We start from the raw sequence: 12959 nt of genomic DNA on the forward strand, positions 1-12959 counted from the left end.
CATTCAACAATGTTAATGTTAATTAATGTTAATAATTATAGAACAGAATACATAACAAAAAAAAACAGAGTCCATTTAATTAATTCACCCTGATTTCTCAATTAAACTAATACACCGCATGCGAATGCGTTTCTAGAGTATGCAAATAGAGTGTATGTATACAAAATATGGTTTAAAAAATATGGCCACACTGGAAACGCTCCAACCAACAGCTGATTGCAATCACATTGTCGAATTTACATTATTATTGCTTTCATGCTCCAACGTTTGTGGACAAAGGCGGCATCCAACTGGTGGTGGATCAATAAAATGCGAACACGTCAAAGATTGGAATATAGTAACAAACTAATACTGGCACCCATGGTGCGGGTTGGGACGCTGCCGATGCGCCTACTTGCCCTGGAAATGGGAGCGGATATTGTCTACACTGAGGAGTTGATTGATCTAAAGCTTATTAAGAGCATACGGAGACCGAATCGTAAGTAAAGGTCGGATAAATGTCCCAATAGCTAATTTACCGTATTTTTCTTCAGATGCATTGGGAACTGTAGACTATGTGGATCCATCGGACGGGACAATCGTGTTTCGCACTTGTGCCCAGGAGACATCTCAGTTGGTCTTGCAGATGGGCACCAGTGATGCGGAACGCGCCTTAGCTGTCGGCAAGCTGCTACAGCGGGATATATCTGGCTTGGACATAAATATGGGGTGCCCAAAGGAATTTTCCATAAAAGGTGGCATGGGTGCCGCTCTATTGGCCGAACCCGACAAGGCAGCCCATATATTGTCGACCTTATGCTCAAACCTGGAGATACCTGTCACCTGCAAAATACGCATTTTGCCAGACGTGGATGACACAATCGCCCTGGTGCAAAAACTAGCTGCCACTGGCATTGCAGCGATTGGCATTCATGCCCGCACACGCGATGAACGGCCACAACATCAGCCGCATCCTGACGTCTTGCGGCAGGTGGCACAATCCGTTACCATTCCTGTAATAGCCAATGGCGGCTCCCGTCACATGCATTGTTATGACGATTTGCGTAAATTCCAGTTGGAATGTGGTGCTGCAAGCGTAATGGTGGCACGTGCTGCCCAGCTTAATGTTAGTATATTTCGTCGAGAGGGTCTGCTGCCCATGGATGAAATAATCACAAAATATCTGCGACTCTGTGTGGACTATGACAATGCGCCTCACAACGCCAAATATTGTGTGCAGAGCATACTACGTGAGCTTCAAGAGACGCCTCGTGGCAAACAATTTCTTCAATGTCAGACTTTGCAGCAAATCTGTGAGATTTGGCAACTAGGCGATTATTGCCGCCGTCGCCAACTAGAACTAAAGGAGCAGGGCAATGTGGGACGTGCTGAAGTCCAGCCAGCCAAAAGGCAAAAGTTGCAACAAGAAATAGAAGAGGAGGAGGAAAAAGATCGCCTTGCTGGTCTCATTTGTCGCCATGTGGCCTTTCTGCGTTCTACATATCAGAGCGGTAAGTTATAGTGCCATGTTTGTTGTCTTCGAATTGGTCCTCTTAACCTCTTTAATCTATTGCAGACATGGAATTACCAAAAACCCGCCTTTATGTTCACGCCGGTCGTTTGTCTAAATCCCCACCAGCCTATGAGACGAAACAATGTGATAAACTCTTTCGAGCCATTTGTCTATTTGATGGCCAACGTTTCAGCAGCACTTTCTGGGAGAAGAACAAAAAACAAGCAGAACAGGGCGCAGCCCTGGTTGCTCTACTTTACATGGGACAAATGGATGAAGAATTGTTACGCCATAATGGCAGCCTTATTCGTTAAGATATGCAGTCTTAAGTATTAGCTAGACGAATTATACAGTAACATAATGAAGAAGGACGATAAGGAGAACATTATATAAAAGATTCCTGACTAGACATCAGACATTTATGTCATTTTTAAATCTAAGATGAATTCCAGTCATAATTACATTATTGGGCTTATTTTTTTTATTAATATTTTAATATTCCTAGAGTTGTTTGTCTGTTCTGGATGATGTAGATGTGGGTTGGTCGGTCCAAATATAGAAAAAGAGATGCAGGACAAAAAGAGGTAAAGGTAATGCAGGATCAAGATAGGAATTGGTTACAATAACAGAGTGAGAGGAGGATTAGGAGTAGATGTAGGTTTTAGTTAGTGCTGAGGCCTTCGCTGTTGGCCTTGATGTGGCGGCGGCATCATGGCGTCGCGAAATCCATAATTGGCTATATAGTTTAATAGATTTTCCTTGGTTATCGGATTCCTGATGCTCTCCACAACGGCTAAAAACGGAGAGACGATAGAGAAAAAGATTATTAAACATCAAAACTGTTAGATGATTTTCATATGTACTCACCAACTGCCGTATTATAGCTGTTGGGTAGCTTCTTGTCTGTGCGCTCGCGAAGAAATTCCCAGTTGCCATACTGATTCATTGTGCACTCAACAATCCTGTTGTCCAGTTCGCGTATCTCCTGGGTTAGCTTCTGCATGCGGCCGAATGCTGCATCGTGACCGCCCACATAGAGGAAGCCCACTTTTTTGGTGAGCAACCTGCGAAGCAGGAAGGATTTGGTATTGGCATTCTTCAAATGTTTTTTTTTTGTTTTTGTTATATATATATAAGTCATATCATTCATTATCGCCTCACCCCTCGCCGCTTTCGGTTATGATCTTTAGGCGAAAGTCCACCGAATTGAGCTCATGTGGTTTCCATTTGAAGACATCGGAGCAAACGCCAGCTGTATAGGGCTGCATCGACGGCTGGAAGATCAGTCCATCGGGCTCATGGGCTAATGTACGTGAGAATTTTTCTCCCAATAGACTACCAGACGTCCAGATATCCCAAAATCCTTTGCTGCGCACACTAAACGATTGCAGACGCTGATTAATAATGCCTTGCTTCATGCCCAAAATGCGAGGACTAATCACATCATCCTCTATGTATTTGAGCCGATTGGGATAGAATGGCTCTTCGCGAACATCGCGATTGGAGAGGCGAACAATGTCGTATACCAGATAACGAGGTGTCACCATTTTGCCAATCTTATCTAACACCATCTCCTAGCGTCGGCAGCACAAGCAGAAATACAAGAATTTTAGGTTTTATTATGTTGAGTTCTTTGTATTGCGGCAAATTTTAGACTTACCCCATCAAGAAGCGTTCCTTCTAGATGCTCAGTTAGGTTTTTGCCATTCACAAATGTGACATTATCCACCTTGAAACAGGAGTGATTGCGATCAAAGAAATATACTTCGTCCCGACCATCTATGAGCATCATGTAGCGTGTACCATCGGCTTTCCATGACACACGATAGGGAATCTCGCCAAGCCTTCTGATATTGTGTCTATCCATGGATACTGGCTGTGATCCAGGGAATCCACTCCTTTCCCAATGGCACCAGTCCTGCACCTTACGCTGAAGCTCAGTTAAGCGGGACTGATCCGTGAAATGTGTAACGCCGGGAACGCCTTCCATAAACTGGGCATTCTTAATGACCATCTCGCGGCGTCGTTTCTTTTTACTCCCACCAGCTGGACCAGATGAACCACTAGCCTCACCTTCGCCCTGATCGTCATCCTCGCCGGCATCTTCTTCTCCACCCGCTGAGGATGTGGAGGCATCGTCATGATGGCGCCTTTTATTGTTGTGCTCGGTATGGTCATGATGGCCGTTGCCATTGCCATTGCTATCATCGTATTCCAGACACCAGTTGGGTTGCTCCGGTGCTGCTGGAGCATCCTCTTCATCATCATAGCGTCGAAATAACTCATTAATGTAATCTTGCTTGTAGATGCCTGGTGGGCGAGCATTAGCAAAAACAGCCAAAGCCGCCTCCACCGAGCAATCGAGGCGCTCCACCATGTAGGAGACAATCAAGAATCCTGTGCGATTGAACCCATGCGTACAGTGGACAGCAATTACATCGAATGGTCGCTCATTGATGAAATTATCAACAATTTCAATGAAGCTGTGCGTCTGCTCTGGCGACGGAGTCTCGCCATGACCACGACACTGAAGCTTAATATATTGGGCGCCACGCTCCTCCACTATGGAGCGATCATAGAAGCGTTTCGTGTTGGTCAAATCCACCCAGAGACCCAGTTTGAGCTGAATAGAGTGCAGTGCAAAATGAACGCCATGGGTAGAGGAAATGGCAGAGAAAGCAGAAATTAGGAAACGAAATTAGACATCTTCAGAAAATGTTTGGTTTTACCTTTAGTGTCTTGCAATAATCAAAAAGCATCTCAGGCCGAAAGGTGCACTCTATGGGCATTTTGTCCTGAAAGGATTGATTCAGAGGCGTCTTGAAGGCAAGGAAGCGTTCCGAAATGATTGTGTCGCTCTTGCGTGGACAGTAAAGCCATCGATTTGGCAGCGGACCAGAGCCGCGGTCACCCCGCTCTCGATGTGAATCTGACATGGCGATGGTGCTGCTCACCCAGATGCTCCGATCCTCTTTGCTGTTGTCACTATTTACCACAATAAGTTGAAATTCACCTAAATTAGATTTAGTTTTAATTCATGCGTCGTCTTTTGCGGTCTCAAAATTGAGTCTGTTATGAAAATGTTAATTGTTAATTACCAGAGGAATGACAGATGTTGGCTCTGTTACTATTACTCGCACCCTTAGCACTATTACTCGCACCCTTAGGACTATTAAGTGTCGACAACCCACAAAGTCTTGCAGTACGCAACACTGGAAAACATTTCACAAAAACAAACAGCCCCTTTAGAAATGTCTGTTTAAGAATTCCTTTTTTGTTTAAATTTTGTTTTCACATAAAAAGGTAAAACTAAAACAATTGGAAACGAAGTCTATTTGAATTTGAGAAAAAAGCATCGGTGGAAACTAGAGAATGTCACATAAACCGCTGAAATTCATTTAAAATAACAAATCGGTAAGTCGCTAACCAAACGACGCCATTTTTTTGCGAAATTTGGCAATCGCGTCATTTAGGGGGGGAAGAGGAAACCGAAGGCGGTAGCAATAAAGATTAAAAAAAAAAACTAACTGTTTAATTCGCCATTATGTTCTTTTTCCATCTCGCTCTTTTGCGTGCCATCATTTGTTGGTGCCACGGGATCGATCTGCCGTCTGACATGTTTTGTGGAAACGCCAGCAAGCAGCAGCATTCATACTCTTCTCATCCAGCCAAAGATGTCGTTCTTTGGCGTCTACATTCCGCCATCGAAGGATGGCTTTGAGGGCACAGCAGCCAAGTGTGCAGGATCTATCGCGGCTATCAATATACGAACATCTCCAGAGGTGATGGCAGGAGCAGGAACATCGGCAACGGGTTCGACGGCTACTGGGTCAAATGATACTACCAACGATTACAAATACGAGGATCCCGAATATCCACGTAAGGAATTACAATATAACCTATGTGTGTGTGTGCGTGTGTCAGTGTGTGAGTGGGTGTGTAAGAATTATTAAGTTCTTTTGTCCAGAACCTTGACCTGACACTGCTGCCTCTATCTCCTTCGATTGTTTATTCTCTCTCTTTCTCTCTCTCTCTGTACATCTCTCTCCGTTTACTCTACTTATTTATTTATTTTGCCTGCTGGTCGACACACATAATTTTTTTTTGAATGTTTATTTATAATATGCCAAGGCATACGCAAAAAGTACAAAGACCTCTAAAGATACGCAATTCGATCGCCACCCCGGCGGATTCATATTTATATATGCCATGGGCCTGGGATGTCAACAGCAAAATATTTGACATTTCTAAGCAAATCAATTTTAAGTTGTTTACACACACTATTTGGATAAGTGTACAAATGTATTTGGAAGGCCCCAGGAGCATTGGAAAACGCGCTTTTTGTCAGCTTGTTTAGAGTGATGCTTGACCATTTAGACCTTATTGCCCAAAATAAACAAACGAAACACTTATCAATTGCAATCCGTCATGTTGATATCGATGATGCTAATCATTTTGATATTCAGTTGCTTCCTGGTTCCTATATATGTAGTTAATTGAGTTAATTCCTCTCTGATAATACCCCCTATAAAACACAGCCACTTGGGCCCCGGCATTGTGCCAAGAAATACGTCAGACGCAGTTGATCATGCCTTGCCCCCACGCGGCCCGCATTTTCTCCTCTTTGGTTTTGTTTTGCTTCACAAGTTTCTTGGCTGGTCTGTGATTTCCCCAGTTTTTGCGTGGCGTGACCAATAACGTCAAGTAATTTGTCTTAACTTACTTATTTCTGTGTTTTCTTTCATTTGGCTTCTGCATAGCGGACTCGCCGCTTTGGCTCATCTTCATGGAAAAATCCAAGGCACTGGATGTGCTGCGCATCTATAAAGAGGGAAGATTGCGAGAATTTCCAAATCGTGAGCAGGCGGAAAGCTATGTACAATTCGGTTTCGAAAGCATCGAATCATTGAAGCGTTTCGGAAAATCGTCGTCATCCAACAACAAGTCGGCTAGCAGTAAGTATTTTGTTGAATAATTAATTGACAATTATCGAGACAAATTTGCCTTCCCAATATGTATTTACACAGAGACTAACCCACATTCGCCGAGTAATAACCACCTGAGGGGTGCCGCCGGAGGCAATAACTCTACAGATGGCAGCAATGGCGGTGCGACCGCCAATTGGTCGTCGTATAGCTCATCCCCAACTAGTGGAAGCAATGCTGGGAACGCCGGTTCGCCCCTCTCCTCCATTTGCTCTTTGCTAGCAAATTTTTCAAACCAATCGTCTACTGCCAACCATCATAATAATATAAATAACAATAATAATAATAGCATCACCATGAGCAGACAGGAGTCAGCAGGATCTCTATCCACGTCTTCAGCAGCAACAACATCATCATCATCATCGTCAACAACAACAGCAACAGTCCCCTCCTCCTCCTCCTCTTCCTCGTCGGCGTTGTCTTCTATTAACGCTGAGCGTCAAGCATTCCGTGCACCCACCAAACAGGAGCTAGTCGAGTTCCGCAAATTAATCGAGGTCGGCAATGTCTCTCGCGTGAAACGCATTGTCTGGGAGAATCCACGCTATATCATTAGCAATGGTGATACACCGACAAGCCTTAAGGAGGGATATCGTTATAATGCCATGCACATTTGTGCACAAACCAATCAGGCTCGTGTTGCGGAGCTGTTACTTAAAATTCTTGCCGATCGTGAGTTTACCCAACTGTTTGTCGGCAAAAAAGGCAGTGGCGAAATGTGTGCGGCTTTGAATGATAATATATTGGATTACTATTTGAACATGCCAGATAAAGGACGGGGCGAGACGCCATTGCATTTTGCTGTAAAAAATGGTCATGTGGCCATGGTTGAAGTCCTTATATCGTATCCACAATGCAAATCCTTAGCCAACATTGAGGGCAAATATCCAAAAGATGTGAGTAAATATAATAAATTAATATGTTAAGACCATTCACTATTAAACTATTTGATGTTTCAGATAATTTGTTATCGTGCACCAAATGCTGGACCGGAGATAGTTAGGAAACTGCAAGTTCTGCTATCTGATCCCTATTATGTGCCTGTATTACGGGCCGCGGGCAATGAGCTTCCACCTCAAGTTGGTCAACCGTATACGCCCCACGAACAACCTGTAAGTATAGGAACACCTGATCTTTTGCCCATTAAATATACGAGCTTTTTTTATTTTTGACTTGCAGTTATTACAGTCGAAATGTGAGGAGAACGAACGACTTAGTGTGGATCTGGCCATAAGCGCTGTGGCTGGTCCGATGCCACGAGACACGGCATACAATTTCTATCGCCGTTGGAAGACACCACCGCGTATTAGCAATAACACGATATCGCCGTTAACTGCTACGCCTCATTCGCCTTACGATTCACCGGTGAAGACAACGCCAAATAAATCTATTTTCAACAGGAGCTCACACTATGGCAATGGCAATGGTAGTCCCAATCTTCCTAGCAGGCGTGTGCTCTTCAGTCCCAAGTTGCTTGTCGAGAATTCAATAGATGCACAGGAATCCTCGCCTTCATCGCCATCTCTCTGCATCGAGAATAATAATAACAATAATTGCCTAAAGATGTTGGCTGGAAAACGTCGTTTATTGGATTTGCCAGCCACACCGTTAAGACAGATGAAACGAGATCTGTTTGAGGTCTATCGCAATAATCAGGATTGCGACCAATCACCAATTGCAGGCGATTTACACAGCTATTCGATGATGGACATTTCATCGCCAAGAAATGGCTTAGATGACACTTGGAATGATAGCTTTCTCGAGCGTCATATTAAAAATTCCGACATTGAAAAGGGACTGGAAGTAGTGGGGCGACAATTGGCACATCACGAACAATTAGAATGGCGGGAATACTGGGATTTTTTGGATTCATTTGTTGATATTGCCACGCCGGATGGTCTTAATTGCCTAGAGAGCTATTTACTTGAGAAATCCGAACAGGAGCAACAGACGCTGCTCTTGCAGCAGCAGCAGCAAGCACAATCAGAAAGATTAACCGATCAGAATTTATGGAATTTCGCCCAATTGGATCAATATTTAGATTTAGTGGCGGATGGTCTGGATAAAGAATTGTCGTCGTCTTCATCTACAGCAGCCGCCGCAGCCAGTGGCGCACTGACGAATATTACCAACAACCATAAAACCACCATCACGACAACTACTCAGGTGATGACTCCGTACACCTGTGTAGAGAAATCATTACAAGTGTTCGCCAAACGCATTACCAAGACCATCATCAATAATATAGGCAACATGGTGTCCATTAATGACACACTCTTATCGGAACTTAAAAGACTGAAATCACTTATAGTGAGCTTCAAGGATGATAGCCGTTTCCTAACCGTCGACTTTAGCAAAGTGCATTCACGCATTGCCCATTTGGTGGCAAGCTATATAGCCCACTCACAGGAGGTTAGTGTTGCCATGTGCCTGCAATTGCTCCAAATGCTGCGTAAATTACTTAAACTTGCCGGCGAACGTCGTGAACATTTGGAGTGTGTGTGCGCCGGATTGCGGTCTATGCTTGAAACAACTGTATCGACTGCTGAAGCCGTATCACCCGATGCACTAAAGACAGAGGATTTATGTTCGGCAGCCTGGGAGGCGGAAAAGTCTTGTGCCTGCATTTGGGACGCGAATCTCAGTCGCAAGACAAGCCGACGAAAACGTACGGAATCGTATCGTGCTGCTCAAGCACAGGCCAAAAACCATGCGCACAATCAGGCCCAAGTCAACATGCAGACGCAACCATTGACGAGTCAAACGGCCGCCACTTTACGTGTTGGCTCAATGACTAATATGGCTGTTGTGACGTCTGGTAAAAAGTCATGCTTCTCCGATTGGCGCAGCACCAACAACAACAGTGATGATGATGACGATGATGATAATGGTGCTGCTGGTGAAGACAGCGATGATGATGATGATGGAACGCTCTATGTGAGTGAAAACTTGTGTCTGTGTAAACAATTTAATTTTTTACATATAATTAAATTTGTTATTTCAGTACGATTGCCGCTGCAGTGCTTCGGACAGCATCAATAGCAGTGATGATGAACAAGAGGATCTCTATTTAACGCCACCCAGCAATCTCTCTCCACGGCATTCGATCCAATTGGATGAGTTGGCAACACCACGCTATGAGCTGTTTATCTTTGGGTTGGTACAATTCCCCTTCTTATTTCTTCAATTCAAACTTAATATTTTTTTTTTTTTTTTTTTTTTTTTGTAGAAAAGAGCCAACCAAACGGGATTTGGATGTCTTGAATGCCATATTCCATGTCGATATTAAGAAGGAAACTTTGCCGCATGTCCATGCCTGGAAATCAGCCATGGAAAGTTTCTCAACAGCTGAAATGGAACTGTGAGTACAAAGTAAACGCCGCCGCCCGCAGTAGTAATTCTTTTGTTTTGTGTTTCTTTTTAGCTTTCCCTCGCCAAGAAACATAAAAAAGACCCATAAACCCATTTATTCATCAAATGGTAATGGTGGAGGTCGACCACTCAAAGCTGGCCAAAACGGCGGCAGCACTAGCGAGGCAGTGCCGCTATTTTAAGCATTTTAAATAAAAAGCCCATTGAAAACATTGTATTATTCTATAATTTGTATAGATGTATATTTATTATGAATGCGTCTTAAATTTTTTTTTTGTTGATAAATTGGAATATTTGAAAATAAACTGAAAACCAATTAATATAAAGGTCTAGATCTTGATTTTTGTAGATCAGACTTGTTAATTTTTTGTAAACTTATGAATATAATATTAAAATTCACTGAACTATTTTTCAATTACCTTATTTTCTAAAATTTATTAAATGACAAATACAAAATGTAATTTAAAAGAGCCCGCGTGGTTTTTAGTCAGCTGTGTCCAAAATGTGACATCTGGCAACAACGGTTGTGTATCATTGTGCTGGTGGCAACCCCATTCCAATTGTTGTTATTGCCGTAGAAAGCACATTTTGCTTACAAATTTTAACTAAACTGTGAGAATATGCATCGTAGGAAGACGCCAAAATCTATAAACAAACCGCCACCAATTAGCGGTGCTCTTAAGAAGCCAACAACACCACCAACAGCAAATGATGCAGGATTCGATGGTGACAGTAACATACAATTCGAAGTAGAATTGTGCTGGTGTGTTCACCAGCTCCAGGCGGCTCTTGAAAGCGGAAAACTGAGTCAAAAAGTTGGTGCGTATTCGTTTTGTAAACTCTGTGATTATTAAAATTATCAAACTATGTATTTATCTTTATCATTCTCAAGCTGAGGATACGGCCAAAAACTTAAAGATATTAACCAGTCAAACTGCACCGCTTATTAAAAAAAGGCAGGTGATGAAGCTATCCATGGGCGATTATCGGGCTAAAATGCAACAAGAAGAGAAAAAAATGGGACTAGGTGAGATTAATTTCATTGCATTTGAGATAAGGCAAATTAGAGTTAGAGTTAATGCATGACATAGGAAAATTTCCTTGTCAGTACTTTTGTAACTAACTCTGTCTCTTTTACTTTTATGTAGCTGCCAAACAAATTAAATTCACCGAACCATCAGCAGCATCAACAGACGCAACTAGCAAAAAGTCTAGTTTTGTGAAGAGATCAGCATTACTTACAACTGGCAAAGATTTTCGATTCAACTTTTCCCATCCCTGTGAAAATAATTCATCATCCTCCGCGCCTGAATCCGTGACACCAAAGGAAACCGCTCAAATTAACTTTTCATCGGATACGACAGGAGGAAGCCCATTTAAATTTAATTTTGTTGTTGATCAAGAGCAAGATTTCCAGCCTAATGATATAAATATTAGTGGATTAAAGCTGAATGGCTAATTTGCATTTTTCTACAAAATAAAACACACGAGTAGTAATCATTAGAATTATTCCAACCCTGAGACTTCTTTATGTATCAGGCTTTATCGTTTCATCTCGTCATAGAATGTTCGATTTCTTTTCCCCACCCGAAAAGAAAATTCCAAAGCCAACAAATGTTTACAGTTATTGGGAATATATTTTAGACTTTGAATTAACTCTAAGATTTAAAATTTAGTTGAAGTTATAGCGGTGGGAGTTGCAAAAGCTCAGAAGGGTTTGCCCATGCCACCGGTCTGCTGCTGGTACACTTCAATTGTGTCGCCTTCCTCCATTTCGAGCGAGGTGGGCGTGTCATTCTCATTGATTGGTTGTCCATCAAAACGGAATCGCACCACTTGCATGGAAAGGCCCTGTGAAGAGGTTTAAGAGTATGAAACATAGTTATAATCATATCAAGGTAAGCTGGCAGAATTAAGAACTTACAGCGCGATCGCAATAAGCATTCATTAGTTTGCGCAATGGAGTATGCTTCTTGATTTTGAATTGAACTACTGCATTATCCTGTCCCAGGACCTTCAGATTGATGTGTTCAGTTTCAGTCTGCAAGAAAAACAAGAAAAAAACAAATGCAAAAAAATTTGTAAGTCGAATTCTTGGTAAACGCCAAAATAGATGCCGCCGCCATGCCATCTAACTGTATATCATTTACATTCGTGTGTGTGCGCGCTTGTATATGTGAGCGTGGTGGCTGCCGCTGGCCGGCATCATCCATCCACATGCTCTTGTTTTCTCGTTGTTTAACATTTTGGCCAGCCTCTATTCCATTCTATATGCTTTTGTTGCTACTTTACTTACTTTTTTTTCTTCCGACATGCTGATGCTGTATACTTTGAATTTATTCACAAAAAGAAAGAAAAAACGCTGCAAAGCCGCAAAATTGAGAATGTGTGAATTAGGGTTGTCAAGTTGATAATGTTAAACTAGAGCTGTCAAGACGCTAAATACAAGCCGACTATATATTCGATAAATTACTCAAGTATCGAAATTGGAATCGATACCTTTTGATTAATCGACATTTCGGAGCAAAATTTATCGGTTAATCAACATTATCGAAACAAAACCAATCGAAAATCGAATTTGAATTTGTGCACTTTTTTTAAATTTCATTTAAAGTTGTTTTATCTCCAGTCGATGAAAGGTGACTTTCTTCTGGAAACTGCGAGAAGATGGGGAATTGCAATTGCAACCACTTGCCGCCGCTCAGGAAGCTCAAGACCGAGAACGTCATCAGCGACAGGTGGCCACATGTGCTCCTGTCCAGGACACGACGGCATCAGATGGCCAAGTAGTCCCCATTGGCCATCCATGAGGAATTTCAACATCCAATTGTGCCACCACCAAAAGCCCAATCGGGTGGGGCTCCAGTTTCAGGTGATGGCAATTGCTTGCCATACCGACTTTGTCGCCACCAGCCACCAGCAGCACTTTGCAATCGGCGGCAGTCGAGCCACTTCGTTCGCAATGGTGGGGATTTGCCAGCCGATGTGGGCACCAGTCAAGAAGATGCCTGACACGGACCAATCACAGCAACAACAACAGCATCATCAGTCTTTCACTGCTGAAGAGAAAGTCAATCCTAGATTCTTCTGCTGTGGTGGCTCGCCGCAAG

The 12959-nt window shown here is 42.8% G+C and overlaps 5 protein-coding genes across 5 annotated transcripts; 3 read left to right on the forward strand and 2 right to left on the reverse strand.

Annotated features, from left to right (window-relative positions):
* The first annotated feature begins 202 nt into the window (after positions 1–202).
* Dus2 (Dihydrouridine synthase 2) lies at positions 203–1901 on the forward strand. Its single transcript, XM_068303090.1, has 3 exons — positions 203–478; positions 534–1490; positions 1556–1901. Exons 1-3 carry the CDS (start codon positions 256–258, stop codon positions 1804–1806), a joined length of 1431 nt encoding a protein of 476 aa, XP_068159191.1. The 5' UTR covers positions 203–255; the 3' UTR covers positions 1807–1901.
* A 49-nt stretch (positions 1902–1950) lies between these two features.
* mRNA-cap (mRNA-capping-enzyme) lies at positions 1951–4663 on the reverse strand. The gene is made up of 6 exons (XM_068303089.1): positions 4591–4663; positions 4222–4505; positions 3153–4115; positions 2654–3066; positions 2360–2556; positions 1951–2285 (listed from the first exon to the last, which is right to left on the reverse strand). Exons 2-6 carry the CDS (start codon positions 4426–4428, stop codon positions 2158–2160), a joined length of 1908 nt encoding a protein of 635 aa, XP_068159190.1. The 5' UTR covers positions 4429–4505; positions 4591–4663; the 3' UTR covers positions 1951–2157.
* Positions 4664–4703: 40 nt separating this feature from the next.
* Positions 4704–10248, forward strand: Ankle2 (ankyrin repeat and LEM domain-containing protein 2). Its single transcript, XM_068303085.1, has 9 exons — positions 4704–4906; positions 5129–5371; positions 6253–6447; positions 6520–7373; positions 7437–7589; positions 7657–9414; positions 9482–9633; positions 9707–9838; positions 9902–10248. The coding sequence occupies exons 2-9, from the start codon at positions 5167–5169 to the stop codon at positions 10029–10031; spliced, it is 3579 nt and encodes a 1192-aa protein (XP_068159186.1). The 5' UTR covers positions 4704–4906; positions 5129–5166; the 3' UTR covers positions 10032–10248.
* Positions 10249–10404: 156 nt separating this feature from the next.
* LOC137586855 (UPF0488 protein CG14286) lies at positions 10405–11364 on the forward strand. The gene is made up of 3 exons (XM_068303035.1): positions 10405–10668; positions 10742–10876; positions 10998–11364. Exons 1-3 carry the CDS (start codon positions 10470–10472, stop codon positions 11306–11308), a joined length of 645 nt encoding a protein of 214 aa, XP_068159136.1. The 5' UTR covers positions 10405–10469; the 3' UTR covers positions 11309–11364.
* A 102-nt stretch (positions 11365–11466) lies between these two features.
* LOC137586820 (small ubiquitin-related modifier 3-like) lies at positions 11467–12298 on the reverse strand. The gene is made up of 3 exons (XM_068302987.1): positions 12146–12298; positions 11774–11890; positions 11467–11700 (listed from the first exon to the last, which is right to left on the reverse strand). The coding sequence occupies exons 1-3, from the start codon at positions 12161–12163 to the stop codon at positions 11557–11559; spliced, it is 279 nt and encodes a 92-aa protein (XP_068159088.1). The 5' UTR covers positions 12164–12298; the 3' UTR covers positions 11467–11556.
* Between the last annotated feature and the right edge of the window lie 661 nt (positions 12299–12959).

The sequence above is a fragment of the Drosophila tropicalis genome, unplaced genomic scaffold, assembly GCF_018151085.1.
Source record: "Drosophila tropicalis isolate 14030-0801.00 unplaced genomic scaffold, ASM1815108v1 contig_158, whole genome shotgun sequence".
Lineage (NCBI taxonomy): Eukaryota > Metazoa > Arthropoda > Insecta > Diptera > Drosophilidae > Drosophila > Drosophila tropicalis.

Bases quoted from the DNA above. Each gene is read 5' to 3' on its own strand.
- Dus2 (XM_068303090.1), top strand. From the start codon at position 256: ATGCTCCAACGTTTGTGGACAAAGGCGGCATCCAACTGGTGGTGGATC. The intron at 479-533 runs GTAAGTAAAGGT...ATTTTTCTTCAG, and splicing joins GAGCATACGGAGACCGAATC to ATGCATTGGGAACTGTAGAC. The intron at 1,491-1,555 runs GTAAGTTATAGT...AATCTATTGCAG, and splicing joins GCGTTCTACATATCAGAGCG to ACATGGAATTACCAAAAACC.
- mRNA-cap (XM_068303089.1), bottom strand. From the start codon at position 4,428: ATGTCAGATTCACATCGAGAGCGGGGTGACCGCGGCTCTGGTCCGCTG. The intron at 2,557-2,653 runs GTGAGGCGATAA...CCTGCTTCGCAG, and splicing joins ATAACCGAAAGCGGCGAGGG to GTTGCTCACCAAAAAAGTGG. The intron at 2,286-2,359 runs GTGAGTACATAT...CTCCGTTTTTAG, and splicing joins CAGCTATAATACGGCAGTTG to CCGTTGTGGAGAGCATCAGG.
- Ankle2 (XM_068303085.1), top strand. From the start codon at position 5,167: ATGTCGTTCTTTGGCGTCTACATTCCGCCATCGAAGGATGGCTTTGAG. The intron at 5,372-6,252 runs GTAAGGAATTAC...GCTTCTGCATAG, and splicing joins CGAGGATCCCGAATATCCAC to CGGACTCGCCGCTTTGGCTC. The intron at 7,374-7,436 runs GTGAGTAAATAT...TTGATGTTTCAG, and splicing joins AGGGCAAATATCCAAAAGAT to ATAATTTGTTATCGTGCACC.
- LOC137586855 (XM_068303035.1), top strand. From the start codon at position 10,470: ATGCATCGTAGGAAGACGCCAAAATCTATAAACAAACCGCCACCAATT. The intron at 10,669-10,741 runs GTGCGTATTCGT...ATCATTCTCAAG, and splicing joins AAAACTGAGTCAAAAAGTTG to CTGAGGATACGGCCAAAAAC. The intron at 10,877-10,997 runs GTGAGATTAATT...ACTTTTATGTAG, and splicing joins AGAGAAAAAAATGGGACTAG to CTGCCAAACAAATTAAATTC.
- LOC137586820 (XM_068302987.1), bottom strand. The intron at 11,701-11,773 runs GTAAGTTCTTAA...ACCTCTTCACAG, and splicing joins ATGCTTATTGCGATCGCGCT to GGCCTTTCCATGCAAGTGGT.